At 33.2% G+C, this 19,767-nt stretch overlaps 3 protein-coding genes across 5 annotated transcripts; 1 reads left to right on the top strand and 2 right to left on the bottom strand.

Annotated features, from left to right (window-relative positions):
* Positions 1 to 546: 546 nt before the first annotated feature.
* On the bottom strand, positions 547 to 9,027 carry LOC18595420 (Tudor/PWWP/MBT superfamily protein). Of its 2 annotated transcripts, XM_007023350.3 has the most exons (13): positions 8,482 to 9,008; positions 7,467 to 7,670; positions 7,119 to 7,300; positions 5,069 to 5,195; positions 4,800 to 4,982; positions 3,479 to 4,396; positions 3,271 to 3,375; positions 2,927 to 3,000; positions 2,249 to 2,300; positions 1,765 to 1,836; positions 1,610 to 1,653; positions 1,244 to 1,315; positions 547 to 1,163 (listed from the first exon to the last, which is right to left on the bottom strand). In XM_007023350.3, exons 1-13 carry the CDS (start codon positions 8,587 to 8,589, stop codon positions 845 to 847), a joined length of 2,460 nt encoding a protein of 819 aa, XP_007023412.3. In that variant the 5' UTR covers positions 8,590 to 9,008; the 3' UTR covers positions 547 to 844. The 2 variants fall into 2 exon arrangements, 1 of the variants encoding a protein (XP_007023412.3); XR_016027099.1 differs by lacking the exon at positions 1,610 to 1,653 and having other exon boundaries at positions 1,024 to 1,163; positions 8,482 to 9,027.
* Positions 9,028 to 9,519: 492 nt separating this feature from the next.
* LOC18595419 (Ribosomal protein L7Ae/L30e/S12e/Gadd45 family protein) lies at positions 9,520 to 12,242 on the bottom strand. 2 transcript variants are annotated; one of them, XM_018123468.2, is made up of 5 exons: positions 12,100 to 12,242; positions 11,836 to 11,874; positions 10,606 to 10,885; positions 9,925 to 9,990; positions 9,520 to 9,825 (listed from the first exon to the last, which is right to left on the bottom strand). In XM_018123468.2, the coding sequence occupies exons 2-5, from the start codon at positions 11,841 to 11,843 to the stop codon at positions 9,763 to 9,765; spliced, it is 417 nt and encodes a 138-aa protein (XP_017978957.1). In that variant the 5' UTR covers positions 11,844 to 11,874; positions 12,100 to 12,242; the 3' UTR covers positions 9,520 to 9,762. The 2 variants fall into 2 exon arrangements, with proteins under 2 accessions (XP_017978957.1, XP_017978958.1); XM_018123469.2 differs by having other exon boundaries at positions 11,836 to 11,902; positions 12,100 to 12,239.
* A 1,666-nt stretch (positions 12,243 to 13,908) lies between these two features.
* Positions 13,909 to 15,300, top strand: LOC18595418 (putative CCR4-associated factor 1 homolog 6). Its single transcript, XM_007023346.3, has 2 exons — positions 13,909 to 14,059; positions 14,202 to 15,300. Exon 2 carries the CDS (start codon positions 14,344 to 14,346, stop codon positions 15,166 to 15,168), a length of 825 nt encoding a protein of 274 aa, XP_007023408.1. The 5' UTR covers positions 13,909 to 14,059; positions 14,202 to 14,343; the 3' UTR covers positions 15,169 to 15,300.
* The last annotated feature ends 4,467 nt before the right edge of the window (positions 15,301 to 19,767 follow it).

Below are 19,767 nucleotides of genomic sequence, written 5' to 3'. Positions count from 1 at the left end.
AAAACCTTGTCAATTTTGTCAAAGATTTCAATTTTCCATCAAGTTGAAGCCTCTCCACTCTTTATGTTCTACTTATATATTTATATAAAATTATCTCTATTTCCGTAATCAATAAGATCTTGTTGTTCAACTCTACACAAACTTAAACTTGAGGTTACAAATGTGATGATAGCAGCAATCACCAACTACTCATGGGAATTGTTTATTACATTTCAAAGTTGATACAGATAGTCAAGAATACAATGCATGCTTCTGTGATTTTTTGAGCACAAAACTGTAACATATTTCAAAACTGAACTAGGTCGTATCTCAACTCTCTTGGCATCTACCTCTTGTCTAAGAGATTGTAAACCATTTTGTGTCCTGGAATTGGTCCAAAACCAAGGCCATTTCATATGTAATTGAAGCAATTCCCGTTCAATTGTACGAAAATATGCAAATCCTTGGACACTGACGTTTAGCTTCTCACAAGGAAAAGATGGACGTGGTTGGTAACTTGGCATTTGGTAGATTGTAAAAGTAGAATGATTGCCAACAAGATGCAAATTCCCAAAACACCTTTTCATATTTCTATGGACTTTGGTTATATTTTCGGGGTAATAGCAAGCAATTCAAACTGATCCCACTACATACATCACTAGGGTCCAGACACCAACTACATTCCACAACTGGAAAGATGCATATACAGCCCTATGACGATATGAGAGCAAAACTGAGCCTCATTTTTCATCTAAGGAGGGAAAAAAAAACAAACACACCAACCCTTCACCTGTTAATGAGGCTGAACTTACAAAGCTTTAAAGGTTCTGTTCACATTTCATACATACATCCCATGGTTTCTGCCTCAAAGGGAGGTTTCCTTCTCTTGGTTCCCTCTTATGTCACAGGGCATAGCACTAAGAGATTCACCATCTTTGAGACTTGTACCGTCAGATGAGGGCAGCATCTCTGCTATTGTCGGCTTGGACTCCATAGAATTGCTTTCAGCCTTCAGCTCATCAGCAAACTTTTGACCATCACCACTTGATCTGCTATCTGTCATAGTCGTAGATGCATCTTTCACTGATTCATGAACTGAAGGCTTCTCAAGCATACCACCATCAGGAGAGATACCACCATAGGATTTAGATTTTCGTGTTGCTGTGCTTGCATGAACACCATTCCTAGAATTCCATCATAATTTTAGTAGGGGTTCAAACATATTAAAACATACATTTTGAATAAATTAACCTGGTAGACCAACCTTTTGAAGGATGAACGGCGCTTGGCTGATTTGGGTGAGCTTGAATGTGTTTTACCTTTCAGCTTTGGCAGTCTGGTCACACAATATGAGCAAAAAAACCATAAGATGAAACAAAATAGCCATACACATTTTATTCATATCACAACTATATGACTATTCTGACAGAAACAAATATGCACAAAGAAACATGATCAGAGCAACAAATAAATTAATGAACACAGAGCAAGCATTTCAACAAAGATGCAGAGGGGCAACCCAATCATCAATTGCCAGATTTGAATATGGCAAGTCACGCCGTCTAATAAGCTTGATTTGAAAGCACACCCTTTAGAGAAGAACCGATCATACGTGGAAAGCAACACTTACATATCAAGAGAAACATCAGGTTTTGGAAGATCAATTTCTTGGCCCTGTTAATATGATAAGGATATTGCACCAGCATGGAGTTAATTTATTGAAATAAAACAACAAACATATGATAACAATTAAAAAGAAAAACAATAAAAAGGTTAGACACCAACTTTGTCATGAATGAGCTGCCAGCGTTGCCTTCTCAGATTCAGTCGTTCCTCATCACCATCTTCATATAGCACCTGCAAGATTAGTCATGAACAAACTCATAGTAAGACTACAATGTGCAGAAAAAAGATAAAAGAAAGATAGCTAAAATTGAAGATTAGAACGAAGTTTGGTTAAGATGATAAATATTAGATAAAGACGAATGACTTTTATCTCCAAGGAGTCATTTGGATTCAATTTGGTGTTTATATAACAGTAGAAGAAGCTAAAAAGAACATAGGTAAAGGGCTCAAGGTGAGAGAAGACATCTTGCCTTTGAATTAACAAAGTCTTCTCATGATGGACCCAGTATATTTCAAGAACAAAGGTGAAGGTTCAACGGAATCCTAGTTGAATGATATGCAAGATAAAGAAAGGGGAAAAAATAGAAAGAGAAGCAGCAGCAAGGAGACTTATGAACATATAGCTTGATGAGATTTATCTCACCCTGTGCTTCATTGTAATGGAGTCATAGGAGGCTACCACACCTTCATAAAATCTGCATAATATAAATTCCACATTAGAAAGCATTACAGGGAAATTTTACTTTACTGTCACAAAACCAGCATGCCATAAAATCAGCCTCTCGTTGAGGCTTCAACTGCTGCCACTTCTCACAAAGCTACATCAAGTAGCACATCAACCAGAAGTGCCTGCACATCAATCCCTAAGTGCAAGCAACTACCTAATCTCAATACTAGCGAACCCATGTCCAAATGCTTGCCAACATGCAAGCCTAAGCTGATAATTCTCTTAATGATTCATCATATTCCATGATGTCCAAATACCAGGACCTCGCCTCCAGTTTTTTGATCTAAACTTTAGAAATACAGTCATTCTTATGGAAGAATACCTGGTTGAAAGCCCTAACAAATATCCAAAGGACCCATCATCATGATTGTTAAGGAACAACACATGATAGCCCTTGAGCTTCATATGCATCAGGTTATGATATTCAGATAGGCTACCTCTTCAGAATCTCAAACTTTCATTGATAAAAGTTAAAGGACAGAATGAGCCTTCTAATAGCTTTCACTTCAAGGCTATTAAAGCAAGCAAAAAACTTCACTAGTTTCGTAAGGGGTAAAAACACAGAATTGCAAAACAAGGTCCTGAAGTACTCACGTCTTGTCCATTGGCCACCAAACTTTTATTCTCCTACCAATCAATTCCTCACCAAGATCAGGCAATTCAGAGGCCTGAAGTAGAAAAATAAACCACAAAAAACATTAAAAATTGCATATCAACTGATATAGCAATTACCTTGAGATGCGGGAGAGGAGGTAGCAAGCAAAATATTGCAACATAGTAAAACAATTGTTATAGGAAATAAAAGGATTATACAAACACAAAGCAAGAAAGGAAGCTCTAAGAATTCTATTGAACTAAATTACTAAGAAAAGAAAGCAAAAGAAGACAGATGATCCTGACAACCAGAACAAGTTATGGCAAGTATGATAACACCATACCATTTCCTTTCCAGCATTTCTTTGCCCCTTGGGATTTGTTTTAGGAGTTTTCTCCAAGTAAGCCCCACCTTTTCTAGCCGTAGTTACAGGTCTAGAATTCATCTTCTATTCAGTTGACAAGAGGAGCAGACTAGTAAGCTTACAGCACAAGCTTTTATTCAGAGTAGAATAGAAATAAAAAATTGTATTGGTCATCTTTGTTTCATACCTGATTACCAGATGCTCCAGTGATGCTTTCATCCAGCATAGCATCATCATCCAAAGTTCTTTTATTTATATATTTCTTTAGAGTTGCCTGCAGCAACTTTTTCTCCTCGAGGTCACTTCGAACTCTAGCTTCCTTTTCTGGGACAAAATACGGAGGAGCTTGGATTGGCTTTGCATCAATCTCAACCCTTCTTGAGCGCTTTGGCCGTTTCCTTTCTGAAGTTTTGTCTTCAGATTTCATTTTCAGACTGGCATCTGTAGGTCGTGTGAGTTTGTCCACAATCTGAGTCTTAAACTCCAATCTGTTTGCTAGTGAGGAATTAGGATCAGCATTTTCAGTTGTCATGCTCTCTTTCCCTTTTGACTGGCCCCTTCTACGATGACGTCCTCCAGGAAGGCCACCATTTGGAGATGCAGAAGAAGCCCCTATGATTTCATTAATTTGGCAAGACATCTCAGATTCAGTCACTTTTTCATCCTTCAATTGCGGAGCTGCATCCTTCAAATCTGGGTCTGCAACAACTGAACAATCAACTCCTTTGTCATGACGTTTTCTATGATGAGGGATTTGCAGAGGGTTCCTAGCCATACAAATCCAAGAATGATCATGGTCCTCTTTTGCATTCATCAAGGAATTATGTCTTCGGCCCCTTTTCTTTGGCATAGTATCTGGCTCAGTTTCTGATTTGACCGGATATAAAGAGACAAAGTTGTCAGGTCCAGCACCACCAGGAGCATCAGCACCTCTAGGCACCTCCACATGAGAATGCTCCAGGATTTTTGAAGGTTTAATATTTAAGATGCCATTGTTAATTCTGTTGTTTTCTCTGGTACCAGCAGTTACATTCCTCATCAACGACTTGGAAATAGCATCCACAGCTTGACAAAGTTCTCCACGAAAAACAGGACCCACCGTCACCTGATCAACAAAAAACAGTATTCAACTTCATTCCTGATATTGTTCGATACAACTTAACTAAAGCTAGACAGAAATATCATTTCATAAGAAGAAGAATGTAGCAGAGAAAAAAGAAGTGTGCAGATTCTTGGGTACACAGCGCAGAGGTGGCTCTATTAAACAGCAGGCTTTTCAAATCTTGAATAGTTTGAAAACTAGACATGAATCTTTATCCACCTTAAAATTAAAATGATTCAACGGAGTCAAAATAAGTACAAATAGGGAATTTAAGATACCTTAATAAAATATCCTCAATTAAAGGAACCTTCCTACTTGTCTAATTGTAGAATTCCAATGTGAAAACACTAAACTTGCATAGCAGTCAGTTTGGATGGAGTAGCATGGTAAATTGAGGGAATCATACCAAATGGTCCCCAGACTTATTGAGAGCATCAGATTCACTTTTGCAGATTGAAGCAATGATTGGAGAATACTCATCCAAAGCAATGTCCATAGACTGTACTGCTTCCATGAGATAAGGTTTAATCTTATAAGCGCAATTAGCAATGACATTCTCCCCTAGCTTCCATGAAGTAGGTAATATTTTCTGTCATGATGAGTGAACTGTATTAATTGTCTCCAAGAAACAACAAAAAACACAAAGAAAAGAAGGGTTACAAAAAGGAAAATTACCTGATTTTCCTTCCTTACACTAGCCAGAAGAGGACTAAGAAGACCCCAGGAAATATCTTCACTTTCATCTAACACCAAGGTCATAATTGACTCCATGGCCAGAAATACAGTATTAGGATGGTTGGACCTTAAAGTTGAGCAAGGAAAAAGCCACAAGTTGTTAATCAGTTTCAGAAGGTAAATGCAGTGAGCTTATTTGAAGTCTTCCTAAGCTATCACTTCCCTCAATAGGAGGATACTGCTATAGAGTTCTGAATAGCATCCAACATGAACACAATAAATGAAGATATATACATAACACTGTAAGTCACAATACTTTCAAAACCCTTCAGACAATTGCAAAATAGACAGTCTCCTAAGCACAATCATCAAGGTGAAAAGAAATTCTCTTTGATGCATCAGTTGCAAATCTTAAAAACAAAAATGTTAAGGAAACTCGATGGCAACTTAATGTAAAAGGTGACAAGTTTTGGAAACCCATTGAAACATCTTGACGCATAATAAAATCTTACATCAATCAGCAATAAGTGTATTAATTGATACACCGAAGCATGTAAAGATAGCAGTCCACCACAATCAAATTGCACGTATGTAATTGGAGGATCGGGGGGACTGGGTGGGGGGTTAAAGCAAAAGGACTATTATTATTATTTTGAGATTCTGTTTTGTCATAATTGCATATCAAACACGATTATTTATACACAACATCAAACTCTTATCTTCCTTCTCCAGAGCTAATTCCAGTCCCATCGACTTCAGAATAATATAAGTTGATCTAACTTCAAAGTTCAAATGAAAATTGGTCCTTTCCCACCCAAAGAAAAAATGTCTTGCCCATAACTAAGTAGGCAACTTTTTTCAAATCAACTGGATAACTAATTCAGATAATATGCTTCAAAATTTGCTTTTAGTGCAGAGCTCAGCAAATCAAAACTAGCACACCTCCATCCAAGAGCACCTCATCTGCCCAATAATATTCAATTGGAATGTAAAACAAGTAACCCTGGTTTTGTTCCCGTCATTTAGAAGTGGGGGGAAAGAAAGAAGAAAAACTCTTCTCATGTAAGTAGTCAAGCCTGCCAAGAAAAGTTAAAGGTAATGCAAATAGTCACATCCCTGATACACTGGATTATACATTAATGTCCTTAGTCCTACATTTTATTCTGCAACCGATTATTCCAAGAAATATGTGGAGTACAACTAACTTCTTCTTAGAAAATAATCGAACAAATAAGACTCAAACAAATATTTGATGGAAAATGCAAATCACCACAAAGGCGATGGCTTCAAGTCATCAGGTTATCAAAAAAATAAATCCATGATTTCTTATGTAGCCTTAGAAAAGCAATTCAAGAGATGCTTCATGTTTTTTACCTCCTTTAAATTCTCCACAACCATAAGTTTTCCAGAATAAAGCACCATGAAACAATGAAGGCCAAGGACATAAATCTGAGTTGCAAATATTAAACTAGCCCTAGAAACACTAAATCTACAAGGATGGATTCATGTAAGATGCTTTCTAACATGCCATCAAGAATGTTAAATCATCGTATTTAGACGTTCATAATCTAATTTATGAAACATAAACAGTGTTGATACCAGCATGAACATTTATATCATGGATACATTTACTGAATTACATGACTTTAGTTTTATCTTAGAATAACTCAATTTCTATCTCAATACACTTGGAGAACACACAGAAAGACCTAAATTATCAAGCATTTGAACAGTGATAGAACAATTAAGTTTAATCATTTTATTGTCAATATATAAAATTCTATAAGAAATTTTGATACATTCATGACAAAGCTTTAAGCTTATTTTATTCAGAATCATACAATTCAAATAGCTTAATAAGTTCATAGAAATGGAAAAAGGAACTACAGTAAATATGAAGATATAAAGTAATAATAAATTCCCGCTTCTAACAAAATCTAGTAATCTTAGACAAGGACAATATCTTCCAAGAACATATAGAAGTCAAACAGCATTCTGGTTATAGAGACATCCAAAAAAATCATCATACTGAAACCAACAAGCTTCTTACCTAATTTTTTTCAAAAATTGCTGAAACATCTCAATAATCAATTCATCACAATCAAGGTCCAACATCAACAAGCACAACCGCACTCTTGCAACAGTATCAAGAATTGAAACTGCCTTTGTATAACAGCGACTGGACACATGCGACAAATTTTCAAAAGCTGCCACAGTCAGCTGAAAAATTTCCTGAGCACCAAAGAATTGGAAGGCAAATTATGTAAGAACTAAGAACAAAGAGAAAAAAGAACAACATTTGAGTATATATTTAAAAGAAAATTTATTGTGTTTAAAGCTGTTATCATTTGGGAATGGTGGTTTAAGCACAAGAACTCATTTAAACTGCATTAGCTACCTTCATTCTTTCATCATTGTAAGGAGCATCTGGTGCTGTTATTCTTGTAATCTCAGTTATACAGGATGCAACTGAAACCTTCACATCCATATCTGAGTGCCTCAAGAGGGCATCTGAAATTAATGCCTTCATCAACGGTAGAAGTGCCTTCTGCATCGACCGAGGTGGTGCCTGCTCCACGCTGATAAGCAGGTTCTCAACTTTCTGAAAGACACAATGAAACCAAAAAAAAAAAAAGGTAAAGGGGGTTTAGGACAAAATCAAAGAAACAACAAAGAAAGTGGGGGGAAAGGGTGAAAACTTTGAAATGAAAAAAATTAGAAGTGACAGAAACATTCAAAATAACCATAACATAAAGGACAGAACATAAAAAATGAAAAAAGAAAAGAAAAATTGAAAATGAGTCACATCACCTTCCAAACCATGAATCTAAAGATTAACCGCGATGGATTCTACAAATAATGATCAATATAATATGCATAAAGAACTAATCATCAAATTAAATAAAAGTATACTTATAAAAATAAATCATCAACAGCTTATCACATAGTTTCTAAGCAATTGAACAAAGAAAAGCCATGACTGTTATACTAACCCGCAAACATAATACAGAACATTTACATAACAGAAAATAGAAAACAACCATTAGGTCCATGACTCATGGTCCAAAATTCCAACCAATATAGTGAAGGAATTTCCATCAAATGCATTTACAACAAAATTTAGATACAAAGGACATAATAAGTGATAATTATCAGAGGTAATATAAGAAAATCGTAAGGAAACGGCAAACCTAAACCTTTTTAGTCCAAAGCTAAACAAATAACAAAACCAACAAAACCCAACTTCAGATAATTCCGACATTAACCCATCAAGGACAAACTCATTTCGGTTCATAAATCCTAAGTCAATATTGCAATGAAAAATTCATCAAAAACCCAAAAAAAAAAAAACGCATGCCATGCATCAAACAGAGATAAATGAAAGGAGTAAAAAGGTGGTTATCTTATCTTACATCAAGAAGAAAGAGAAGCTCATCAATAGAAGATGGTGGATTAAGGAGGTTGTTTCCAGCTTCCTTAAGTTGCCCCTCAAGCTCCATTTTTCTCTCAAAAGAAATCATTTTTTCTTTAAACAGTCACAGTCACTTTCACTTAACAAAACCCTAGGCCAAAATGCCCTCTTTTTTTTCCTATTTTGCTTTTGTCTTTCAGACTATCACTGATTTTTGCACTAAAAGGCTAAAACCCACAGCAAAAACACTCCCATTTTTTTCCTTGGCCATCCAAAAATACTCCCATTTAGACTCCTAAACAAACAATGCTGACAACAAAGACAGCAAAGTGTTAAGCATGCAAGACAGTGAAATGACTTTCAGAACCAAAAAATGGGTAGTCCCGGATTCTTCCCCTCTATCAATTTTATAATTTGGTGGGTTTCAAATCCGATGACTATTTAGGAATTTTCCATTTTAAGATTTTTCTCGATTTTTATCATTCCTATGGCTCCTCTCTTTCTCTCTAAAGTGTGGGCTTTTTAGCTCTCTCATAATGTTATTTATTGGCGGGTACATTCTGAGAGAGAGAGGAGTGAGAAGTGTGACACTGTGCCCAGTCATCTCTATTGTCAAAATTACTAATATGTCCTTGTACATTTGGATATGAAATTATGAATATTTTGGGTGACTTTGATAAAATCCTTCAAACTTTTTACTACCATTCCATTAGTTGTTTTAATTTTCTACATCTAGTATATGGCCTAATTTGTCATTTTCAAGGAATATGAACTAAATAGTCTTTAAAAAATGTTCTTTATAGCAACCAGGAAGAGGAATCTTAGACCAAATCCAAACCAGTAGTGATACCATCTTGGAAAGAGAGATACCTTTTACTAACCTGGTAAAGTTCCATGAACAAACACAACTCAAGCAAAACAGTATCTGATCAAATTCTGCAGTGACAATATTTAAAAACAAATAATCCAGTAAGAGAGGTTCTGCAATTTGTTGTTTTAGCTTCAAGAAGCAAGGTTTCTTCATATTTTACTTGAAATATACGCCAAAGAGTAATGTTTTATATCAGCCAAAAAGAAAAAAGTAGTAACATGCTTAAGACCATAAAGGAGAGAGCAATGTTTGCATGTCTCAGCATATGAAATACAATTATGGGTGTTTTCGCCCCCAATAATGAAAGACAAAATACAAAAGATGGAACACGGTCAAAAAAAGGTCTCCCTGGACTCTAATCAACATAGGCTCTGTGAATGTTAATCTCTAGTTCAAACCCAATAAACTAGCTTATCCTTGGGACTTGATATGGTCCTGAAGAAAAGTAAGAGCTGTACTATCCTCTCCAAAATCCTGAAACCCACCAGAAGGAGAAAGAATTAAAAACCCACTTACAAAACATGCCAGCACATTAGTACAACAGGCAATATATATGCCGAAATGGATTCATACCTTCACAACAACACAGGAGCAACCAACTACCTTCCTGGCTTTTCCCTCTGAATCAATCTTGCATAACTACAAGGAGAAGATCCCAATGAATCACATGAATAATTGCATAAGGTTGTGTTTGGTAACTTGAATTTGAAGAAAGGGATTCGGATATCAAATTTAGTAAAAAACTGTGTGATAAAACACATGTAAACATGACTTTCAGAATTATTTTCAAATTCATGGACTTTGTCAGATCCCTATTTAGTGATGAATTTGAAATTGAAATACCTATAGTAAGTTATGAATTCAAAATTCATCTTCTTATACCCTTTCAAATACATAAGTAAACTGAATGTTAACTAATTTCTACATAGTATGTGCATTTTATTCTCACAATTTATATAGCAAACCAAATCCAAATCGACTCTCTCAAATTCACATTCCCTAACATACCATCAGATTTTGACATTTTGCCAGCTATAATGGAATCAGAACTTAGTGGCAGTAGAAGTGGTCATGCACACAGAGCAATTGTAAAAATGAAAGTCTAAAGCACATATGATGTAGCCACCATACAATCCCTTAGTATCAGAATATTTTCTACTAGCTAAGAATAAGACTAAGCCATGACTTGCTACTTAAAATGACCTCAAAAAGGAAAAAAGGAGGCAAAAAGGTTTGGCAAAAAGTAATACTTACACCAGCCCACTCGCCAAGGACCTTGGCACTTGGAATGGGCAACAAATCAGTTTGGTGGTCAGAGCAAAGTGCTTTGACCAGCTTGACATAGTCGGGTTGGTCACAGTCCTCTGCCAACAAACAGAGCAGGGCAGCATGCTTCTCAATCACCTTTGCACCTTCATGAAGGCCTCTAGCAAGCCCACCATGAGCAAGTGATTTTCTCAACACAACCTGGATAGCTGTCGTCAAATCCATCTCAGGTGCCTCAATTGGAGCAACAGTGGCAACAGCCTCCTCACTGCAACAGACAAAAATAGGAAACATGATGCTTCTAGAACTTGTAACAAGCTCAAACTCACAACCCTTTTCTTTTAATCAATGATAAAAAATCTGCAGTGTAACAGCTGATTTGTTGCAATATTTCAAGTACTAAACCAGTACATTGACATAACACATAAGCATCTGATTCTCTAACAGGTTCTTCCCAATGAAGTGATCCAATTTTATTGATGGATGGGTAAAGAAGAACAAACAATAAATATCAAATAATTATCAAAACATTTTATGATCTATAAACAATTCACACACACACACGCCAATATATAAAATAAATTCAAATAAAAACAAATACAATCAATAATAATGTAAAATCTTTTGTATAACTTTCATATTACTTTACAAGTATTGTATTTTGTATACTCAAGATAACAATTTTTACCACCTTCAACAGTTCTCAAGGAATACAGTGCATGAAATGCAGTTGCACCATGCCTGAATTTGAAATTAAAAGTTAACTGCCACCTCAAAGAAACTATTCTCCCTGCAAATCTAAGTGTACAAATTCATGATGTTCAGCTTGACAGCCGAATCACAGAGTGTAAAATGCCCAAACACTCGAAAAAGAGGGTTATATCAAAAGGGAAAAGAAACTCCAAAAAACAGCTTAATGCAAACACCTTAGCCACTCCCCCGGATAAAGACACTACTGCAATTTGCAATCATCTTAACCTTACCAAAAGTACTTATTCTAAAACAAACTTTACACATTGTCGATCAACTCAATAGCTAACAAATTCTTATACAAAAAGCCATTAAAGGTAGTTGCAATAGGCCTACCAAACATATCAAAATAAAAATGGGAAATGCATTTTAAAGGCAACTAACTACTACAAGAAAAGGGTCATTCTAAAATATGCGGATGACCATTTCAATGGATAATTCTCTTAGAAAAGTAACACGTTTACTTACCCTGACATTTTGCTTGTTGATTTTCAAACTCTTTCCTCACTGCAGAACAAAGGAATTCATAGGAAACCTGTTAAAGATTATGGTCAAAGAAATTACACAGAAATTAAAAACATTGCTAGAATTCAAAGCTTAACCAACTAAGAATCTTCATTAAAAAAATCTAGTTGCTCATGATTGGCAAAAGAAAAAGAAAAATAAAGAAAATTGATAAACATAAAAAAAGACAATTTGACATTTGATTGTCTTAATAGAGAGAGAGTTTACCTTTCAAGCAGAAATCAAAGTGACGTGAAGGTGCAGAGCAGAGGCAAACGAAATGGGAAGAACAAGAAGGGAAAAAAAAAACGAAAGGGCTGGCTAAACCCTACTTTTACGATGAATTTACCATCTTGTCCTGTTTCTTGGGCTATCCTTTCTTGGGTCTCCTTTCAAATGGACAATTCCCATAGTATTATCTACAATCTTTTCTCGTTAAGCTGCTTTATTTGCTTCTTTGTTTATCTAGAGACGGCATTGAGTATCTTATTGCAGGGTATCCGTAGATATTTGATTATTATATAAGGTTAGAGTATTTTATAATTAAATTTAAAATGAGTTCAGGTAAAATTTTATTATCTATATTAGGTTTGAGTACCACCCTAGTTATGGACTCGATTATGTTTTGTTTTAATTTAATATAATTCAAGATAAACTCATATTATTAATTAAATTAAATCATGAAACTATGATTATTAATTAACTTATAATATTTTTTAATATATATACTTTATATATTGTGTTAATTTATAAAAAATATAATTATTATATATATATATACACTTTTAATATATATACTTTAAATATAAATATATTTATTTTTTATTTTGTATTAACGTTACAAAAATTATAACTTAAAAAATTATTAATTATAATGTATATATATTTGTTTATATAAATATATAATATATATACCTAAAGAGAAGTTGTGAGATTAGAATAGTTTTGAAACTTAATTTTTTTTAATTTTATATAATTAAGGATAAACTTATATTATTAATTAAATTAATTTATGAAATTATGATTATTAATTAACTTGTAATATCTTTTAATATATATATATATACATACTTTATATATTGTGTTAATTGATAAAGAATATAATTATTATTATACATATACTTTAGTATATATATTTTAAATATTAGCTTTTTAAAAATCTTGATTGTAAATTTATAAGAATAAATGTGACATTCATATCACGTAAACTATAAAAATTAAAATTTAGTTTTTGACATCAACTTAATTGAAACTAATTTATATCCTCTCAAATTCTAAAATTCGCTTTAAATACTCTAACTATAAAAATTTGATATGGTAATGTTAAATAAAAAAAATTCAATTTTAACGCAAATGTACGACAATAAAAATAAAATTATATTGAGTTAAAAATAAATATTATTAAAATATTAACGTAAATATATAAAAGTTATAATAACAGATCATGTTAAACAAAATGAACATACTTTTAGTGAAAATAAATGTATGATAATAAAGATAAAGGCTTATATTGAAAATTAACATTATAAAAAACTTTGATGTAAATTTATAAGAATAAAAAAAAATTATATCATAGAAACTACAAGAATCAAATTTTAGTGTTTTATATAAACTTAATTAAAACTAATTTGTATCTTCTCAAATTCTTAAATTCACTTTAAATATTCTAATTATAAAAATTTGATATGTTAATGTCAAATAAAAAAATTTTAATTAAAATTCTAATTCATAACATTTAACGTCATATAATATTAATATTAATATAATGAGTTTAATTTAAAACTTTAATGTCACATAACATTATGTGACATTAATATATTAACTTTAAATATATATTAATATTACTTATAATTATATAATTATAATGTTAACATTTTTTATCTTTAAATAGAATAATATTTAAATATTTAATAACAATGAGTTTAACCTAATTAAAGTATTTAAATATAATAATAAAGTGTTTAAATATTTTATTATATCTTTAATAATTTTATTAAAGACAAAAGTTACATAATGTTTCATATAAAAGTTAGATGATATTTTAGAGCCTCCAATAATACTCCAAACTGGAAGCCTAGAGAGAGAAAGAAGGACCTTTCAGAAATTTTATCGATTTTTCTCTTGCTAGAATCTGCCTTTTTTAATCTATTTCTCTCAAAAGAACCTTCCTTCGTTTCACTTCTTCAAGGTAAGTTCCTTCTTCATTTCTCCATCTATTTAATCATTTGATTAATTTATCGTTTAATTCTTCGAAATTCATTTCTGGGTGAAGCTGGCTTTTAGTTGGTTTGGAGGATTTATAGCCTTAAATTTATTGTAATTTCTTGCAGATCTGGTGAAATTCAATCTGGGTGTTTTGCAAATTGACTCATTGTTTGGGGTTTTCGTGGTAATCTAGGAATCTTTGTCTTCTTGGGTTGTTATTGGTTGAAAAAGAAAATAGTTTTTTTTTTGTTTTTGGTTTTTCAAGTGATGTCTTTGTTGCCAAAGAGCGATTCAATCCAAATCCGTGAGGTCTGGAACGATAACCTTGAGGAAGAATTCGCTTTGATTCGTGAAATAGTTGATGACTACCCCTTCGTTGCCATGGACACCGAGTTTCCAGGCATTGTGTTGCGCCCCGTGGGCAATTTCAAGAACAGCTATGACTTCCACTACCAAACTTTGAAAGACAATGTCGATATGTTAAAGTTGATTCAATTGGGTCTTACGCTTTCCGACGACCAAGGAAACTTGCCTACTTGTGGAACTGATAAGTATTGCATTTGGCAATTCAATTTCTGCGAGTTTAATGTCAATGAGGATGTGTTTGCTAATGATTCCATTGAGCTTTTGAGGCAAAGTGGAATTGATTTCAAGAAAAACAATGAGAAGGGCATTGATGCAATGAGGTTTGGTGAGCTTTTGATGTCTTCAGGGATTGTTTTGAATGATAGTGTGCATTGGGTTACTTTCCATAGTGGCTATGATTTTGGGTACTTGCTTAAGCTCTTGACTTGCCAGAATTTGCCAGATACACAAGTTGAGTTCTTTAGTTTGATCAATATTTACTTTCCTACCCTTTATGATATCAAGCATTTGATGAAGTTTTGCAACAGTCTGCACGGTGGATTGAACAAGCTTGCAGAGTTGTTGGAAGTAGAAAGAGTTGGGATTTGTCATCAAGCGGGTTCAGACAGTTTGCTCACATCTTGTACATTCAGGAAATTGAAAGAGAATTTCTTTAGTGGCTCTTTGGAAAAGTATTCCGGTGTGTTGTACGGTTTAGGTATTGAGAATGGACAGAGTACTTATTGAAAATGAAAAGTAATAAAAACAAAAAAAGATTTGGACAACTGTTTGTTTGTCTGTACGAGTGTGCCTCCTACCCACACTTCAATGTACACTGTTGGCAACAATTTTCGTAATTTATGTATATTTTCTTAGGCTTATTGTTCTCTTTGTTCTTTCTGTTGCTGCATTATAAATTTTTATGTTTCATGTATCTGTCAAGTATCAAGTGGTGCATTTATGTTCATATATTATGTGATAGCAAATTGGAAAAATGATGGAGCATAATCTTGATGGTTATATTTCTAACTATGAATGAACACAATATTTACACCACCACCATTGCTTCTGAAATGTCACTGCACAATCCTAAAATAGTGCATCTTTTAGGGTATTTAATGGTAGACATCCATTTCTATTAAGTATTAGAATGTTATCATCCTTTTCTTGAATGCCTTGCTTTTGTATCTATCATATTTTCTAGAATTAGATTACTTCCTATATTGTTTCCCTCACCCCACTCTTCTCTGTCCATCTCTCTCTCTCGTGCACGTTTAACCCTTTTATTTAGTGGTTGTGACTGGTGATCAAGAATAATGACTGACATCCGACGGGCCTTGTGTCTGTTGTACCAAATCTTACTCTTATTATCTTAAAGGTAAAACTAATTAATGGTTGAATGTTCTCTATTTTCGACTGCATTGCTGATTATTCCTTTGTACAAGTTGGGTCTATAAGGCAGTACTTCTTGCCTAGCAACCTCTCTTCTTCGTCATTCCACTTTCTGTTAGTGTCAATTCTCCCATTGCAACAATTTTTAGAACTTGCCTGTTGAAGCTTATTGCCTAAATATATCATATATCCCCTCGAATGCCGCATTTTCCATCAATTCTCGTTCTTTTTAGGTAATTTTTTATATTTTCATATACAGCTCTGTCCACAAAGATTTGAGTGACAATGAATGCGAAATTCACCTTTTAAATTATTTCATGATACGTTTTGGTATAATCACTGCACATAAATCTTAATCCACAATTCATTGAACAATTATTTTGAAGGCTTACTTCATCCTAAGGAATCTTGATATTTTCTTTATTTTTCAGGTAATGCAGCAGGGGCCTTAGGTTTTTTCTGTTAATATCAGATTGAGAAGCAAAAATATGGGTACTTATCGATCACAGTTACCAAAATTTATTAAATATCTCTTCATTCTGACTGAGTTTAAAAGTAAACTTTCACTGTCAAGTTCTTTCTTTTTATCGTTGCTATTCTAGTTTCAGACTTCTGGATGGTAATGAAAGCTTGATCTAAATTTAAGGTCTCTCTGCATAGGAATTACTGCTCTATGATTTCTTCAATATACGAGGTAAGATCCATTATCTAGGTTATCTCTTCTCAAGGAATAAATATTGTTTGGACGTTGCTGTTTGGGAAAATGGATCTCACCTGAAATCTGCCTCAATCCTTATCTGTTAGGTAATTTGCCTTTTCCTAGGTTGGTGAGTTTTCTTCAGAGATCATTTTTTTTTTCCTAGGTTGGTGAGTTTTCTTCAGAGATCATTTTTTTTTTCTGATGTGACATGAGGGAAAATTCAGGACCTTAGCAATGGTTATTCATCATTAGAAGAGGCGTCTTATAAAGAATACTGTTTACCTCACTCTTTTTGTCTCTTATTAATGCATTGAGTATGCAAATACAAGGTTTGGCACATCTAGTTTCTGGTTGGGGATTTCATACAATCTATGCATGTTTAACTTATATTATGATCTTTGACATTTTCCTTCTCTTGTAATTTTATAAAGCTGCTTTAAATTGTGGTTAGAATATTTACTTTCATCCTCCAAACAGGCTCATTGCCTAAATAGGTGGTTTTGTCACTCCAGCTTGTCCTTTTAGTAATTAATTAGGCTGTTGCTAGATAGTATACAGATACATGCACGCAGAAGCATGTTGGCACCTAGGTACCATATGATATCACACTCTTGATTTTTGAAGGCTCAAATTCAAATTTCTCTGCCATTTTTTAACCCTTGGTATCATCTTGAGCAATTCATATTTAGGTGTTTGTTTATTCATTATACAGAGGATAATAGGATGAGAAACGTTGTTGTCAACAAGCATGGATTGTTTATAAAGCCCTTCCACCCTGTATTTATCAATCTCTGTATCTGTATCTATGTATTGATCTCTGTGTCTGTATATTATCTAGCAACAAGGAATGTTCTACTTCCCTTGGCTTGTTAGAGTGCTGTGTATCTTTGTGTCTTGAGTAAGCTAGTTGCTGAGTTATTTATTATTGATTCAGGTTCCCCTTATTTGATGCTTTTTAGTTATTTCTAACTCCATTCACCATTTTACTTTTTTTTTTTTTTTTTTGTGCTTTTACCATTACAGCTTTCTACTTTTCTAGTACAAGCTTAATGCCTGGGATATTTTTGAGTTTTTATGTATTCTAAGATGCTCCATTCTGTTGAGGACCTTGAGGCACTCTTCTTGCCTTTCATGAAATGCCTCAACTTTGCACAGACCTGGGCAACAAAGGGGTTTAGGACAAAATTTCTTGATTGGCTGCAAAATTAAGAAATTAGGAAACTTAAGTAGGTATACTAGGTTTTATAATGCTTGGATGTATGGGTTTCTTTGATAAGGGAAGAGAAAGTGTTACAACAAGTAAAGAGAGATGCACTAGAGGCGACGGAGAGGAAGATTAAGGCAATTCTTGAAGTTTCAAGTGCTTTATGGCAGGAGGTGAGAGATAAAAGTTAGGGAAAAGATAGTGAAAGCTTGGCGGCGAAGCATGATGGAGAATAGAATAGGAAAGAGTTGAGAGAGAGTATTTGGGAAGAGTTGAGGGAGAGCTTTTAGAGAGATTAATGAATTCGGTGAAATTTTGATTTGCATCTTTAATTGCCAAGCTCATATATATATATATATATATATATATATATATATAATGTGCTTATTGGATATCATCGAAAGAAAGAACGTGTTAATGATAAGAACACGTCCATTATGTCATAACGCATTTATCATGGGATAGCATGAGAGCTCGGTAGTGAAACGATGTTTTGGTTTAATGAGACAGTGGAGTTAAGTCGCACTTAACAATGTGTCGTGTTTTTTAGGGAAAAAGGAAAAAGGTGAAGCACATATACTTTAATGAAAGGATAAATGGAGGATCTTTTAACTATCTTCATGTTTTAGTTATTAAGTCAAGCGTTCAAGAACATTTCAAAAGCAAAATAAACTCATGAATCTTGTCACATGTTCTGAATTATCGTCACTATTCTCTGTCATGGTATGGCTCCCTTGACCTAATGTATGATATTAGTTGTATGATGTAATGATGAGTGATGATGGTCCTCATCCTCTCACAAAAGAAGAGATATTCAATCATGCACATGCCATGGCCAGACTTGGTTTTTTCTTGTATGCGCAGGATGCTTTTTCATGTGAAGTTCCAGTTGGAGCTGGTTTCCACTTTCTTATCTTTATTTTCGGTTTGTTGGTTTTTACTTATTTTTATAATGTTGGTCATGTTTTTTATGTAATAATGATTTTTGTTGTTGTTCCTTTTAATGAAATTTCATGATTCAGTAAGAAAAAATGAACAACTTTTATAAGTGTGAAGCTACTTTTGATTAGCAAGGAGATAGAATTTACACTCGTTTAAAGCTTTATTTTTTTTTAATTTAATTTTTTCGTGGATATTGTGAAAAAGTTTACGTAATTAAATTGCAATCAAATTCTTTTATCGTGACTACCAAATACTTATGGATATAAGTTGTGTTCTTAATAAATGTAAAGAATATTAATGTTGCATATAAGTAAAACTTGTTGGTAATATAAGTGGTTATTATTAATATAAAATTTTAAGTTCTTTAATGGATCACGTTATTCATCATAATTTGCAAATTTGATGCACATCGAGTTGAGTTGGAATATAATTGTTTAAATCCAAAATCAATTTGGATAGATTAGATTTTTTTTAACAAATAATATATTTTATTTAAGTTTATCTTAAATTAATTTTAAAATATTAACACATAAAATTTTATTTTATTAATTGAATAATAAAAATTTTTGGTTCAAGCCTAAATTTTAAAAAGGAAATACCTACTAAAGTTGACTCATGATCATACTATGTAATAAAAATAAATGAATTGATAAATTTTTTGAAAATTTAATTAAGGAATTGATCATAATATTGAAAGAATTGGAGTAATAACTGAAATAAGTATTGATAAATTCGTATATGAAAAATTTACGTTTATTTTAGATTTTTCTTTTCGTGTTCAAAAGGAAGTAAGCAAGGGAAAGGCAATCGACTCCATACCATTCCCATCTCTTTCCATTATATATATATATATATAAAATTTTAAATATGATTTATTGATAGTGTATAGTTTTTATTAAGTCTTTAATTATAATTGTCAAAATTTGGATTCCTAATAGCTCACAGATAATTCAAACTCTAAGGGAGAGATTATTAATTTTCGCTCCAATGGATTGTACAAAAACTCTACTTTCTTGGATCAATTTAACATTTTCTATGGATACGCCCTACAATTTATATATGAATTTCTTTTGTATTCGCTTTCTCAATTAATTCAATAGCTTTTCAT

Source organism: Theobroma cacao, chromosome 6 (genome assembly GCF_053813885.1).
Source record: "Theobroma cacao isolate CCN51 chromosome 6, ASM5381388v1, whole genome shotgun sequence".
Classification (NCBI taxonomy): domain Eukaryota; kingdom Viridiplantae; phylum Streptophyta; class Magnoliopsida; order Malvales; family Malvaceae; genus Theobroma; species Theobroma cacao.
The sequence above is the reverse complement of the archived record's forward strand: the minus strand, read 5'-3'. Positions and strand labels throughout refer to the sequence as shown.

Excerpts from the sequence above, each read along its gene's own strand:
- LOC18595419 (XM_018123468.2), bottom strand. Across the intron at positions 9,991-10,605 it reads TCCTTGGCGAGTGGGCTGGT|TTATGCAAGATTGATTCAGA; the intron begins GTAAGTATTACT and ends TTCTCCTTGTAG. Across the intron at positions 9,826-9,924 it reads GCTCCTGTGTTGTTGTGAAG|GATTTTGGAGAGGATAGTAC; the intron begins GTATGAATCCAT and ends GGTGGGTTTCAG.
- LOC18595418 (XM_007023346.3), top strand. The coding sequence starts at position 14,344 with ATGTCTTTGTTGCCAAAGAGCGATTCAATCCAAATCCGTGAGGTCTGG.
- LOC18595420 (XM_007023350.3), bottom strand. The coding sequence starts at position 8,589 with ATGATTTCTTTTGAGAGAAAAATGGAGCTTGAGGGGCAACTTAAGGAA. Across the intron at positions 7,671-8,481 it reads AGCTTCTCTTTCTTCTTGAT|AAAGTTGAGAACCTGCTTAT; the intron begins GTAAGATAAGAT and ends TGTGTCTTTCAG. Across the intron at positions 5,196-7,118 it reads CAATTTTTGAAAAAAATTAG|GTCCAACCATCCTAATACTG; the intron begins GTAAGAAGCTTG and ends CTCAACTTTAAG.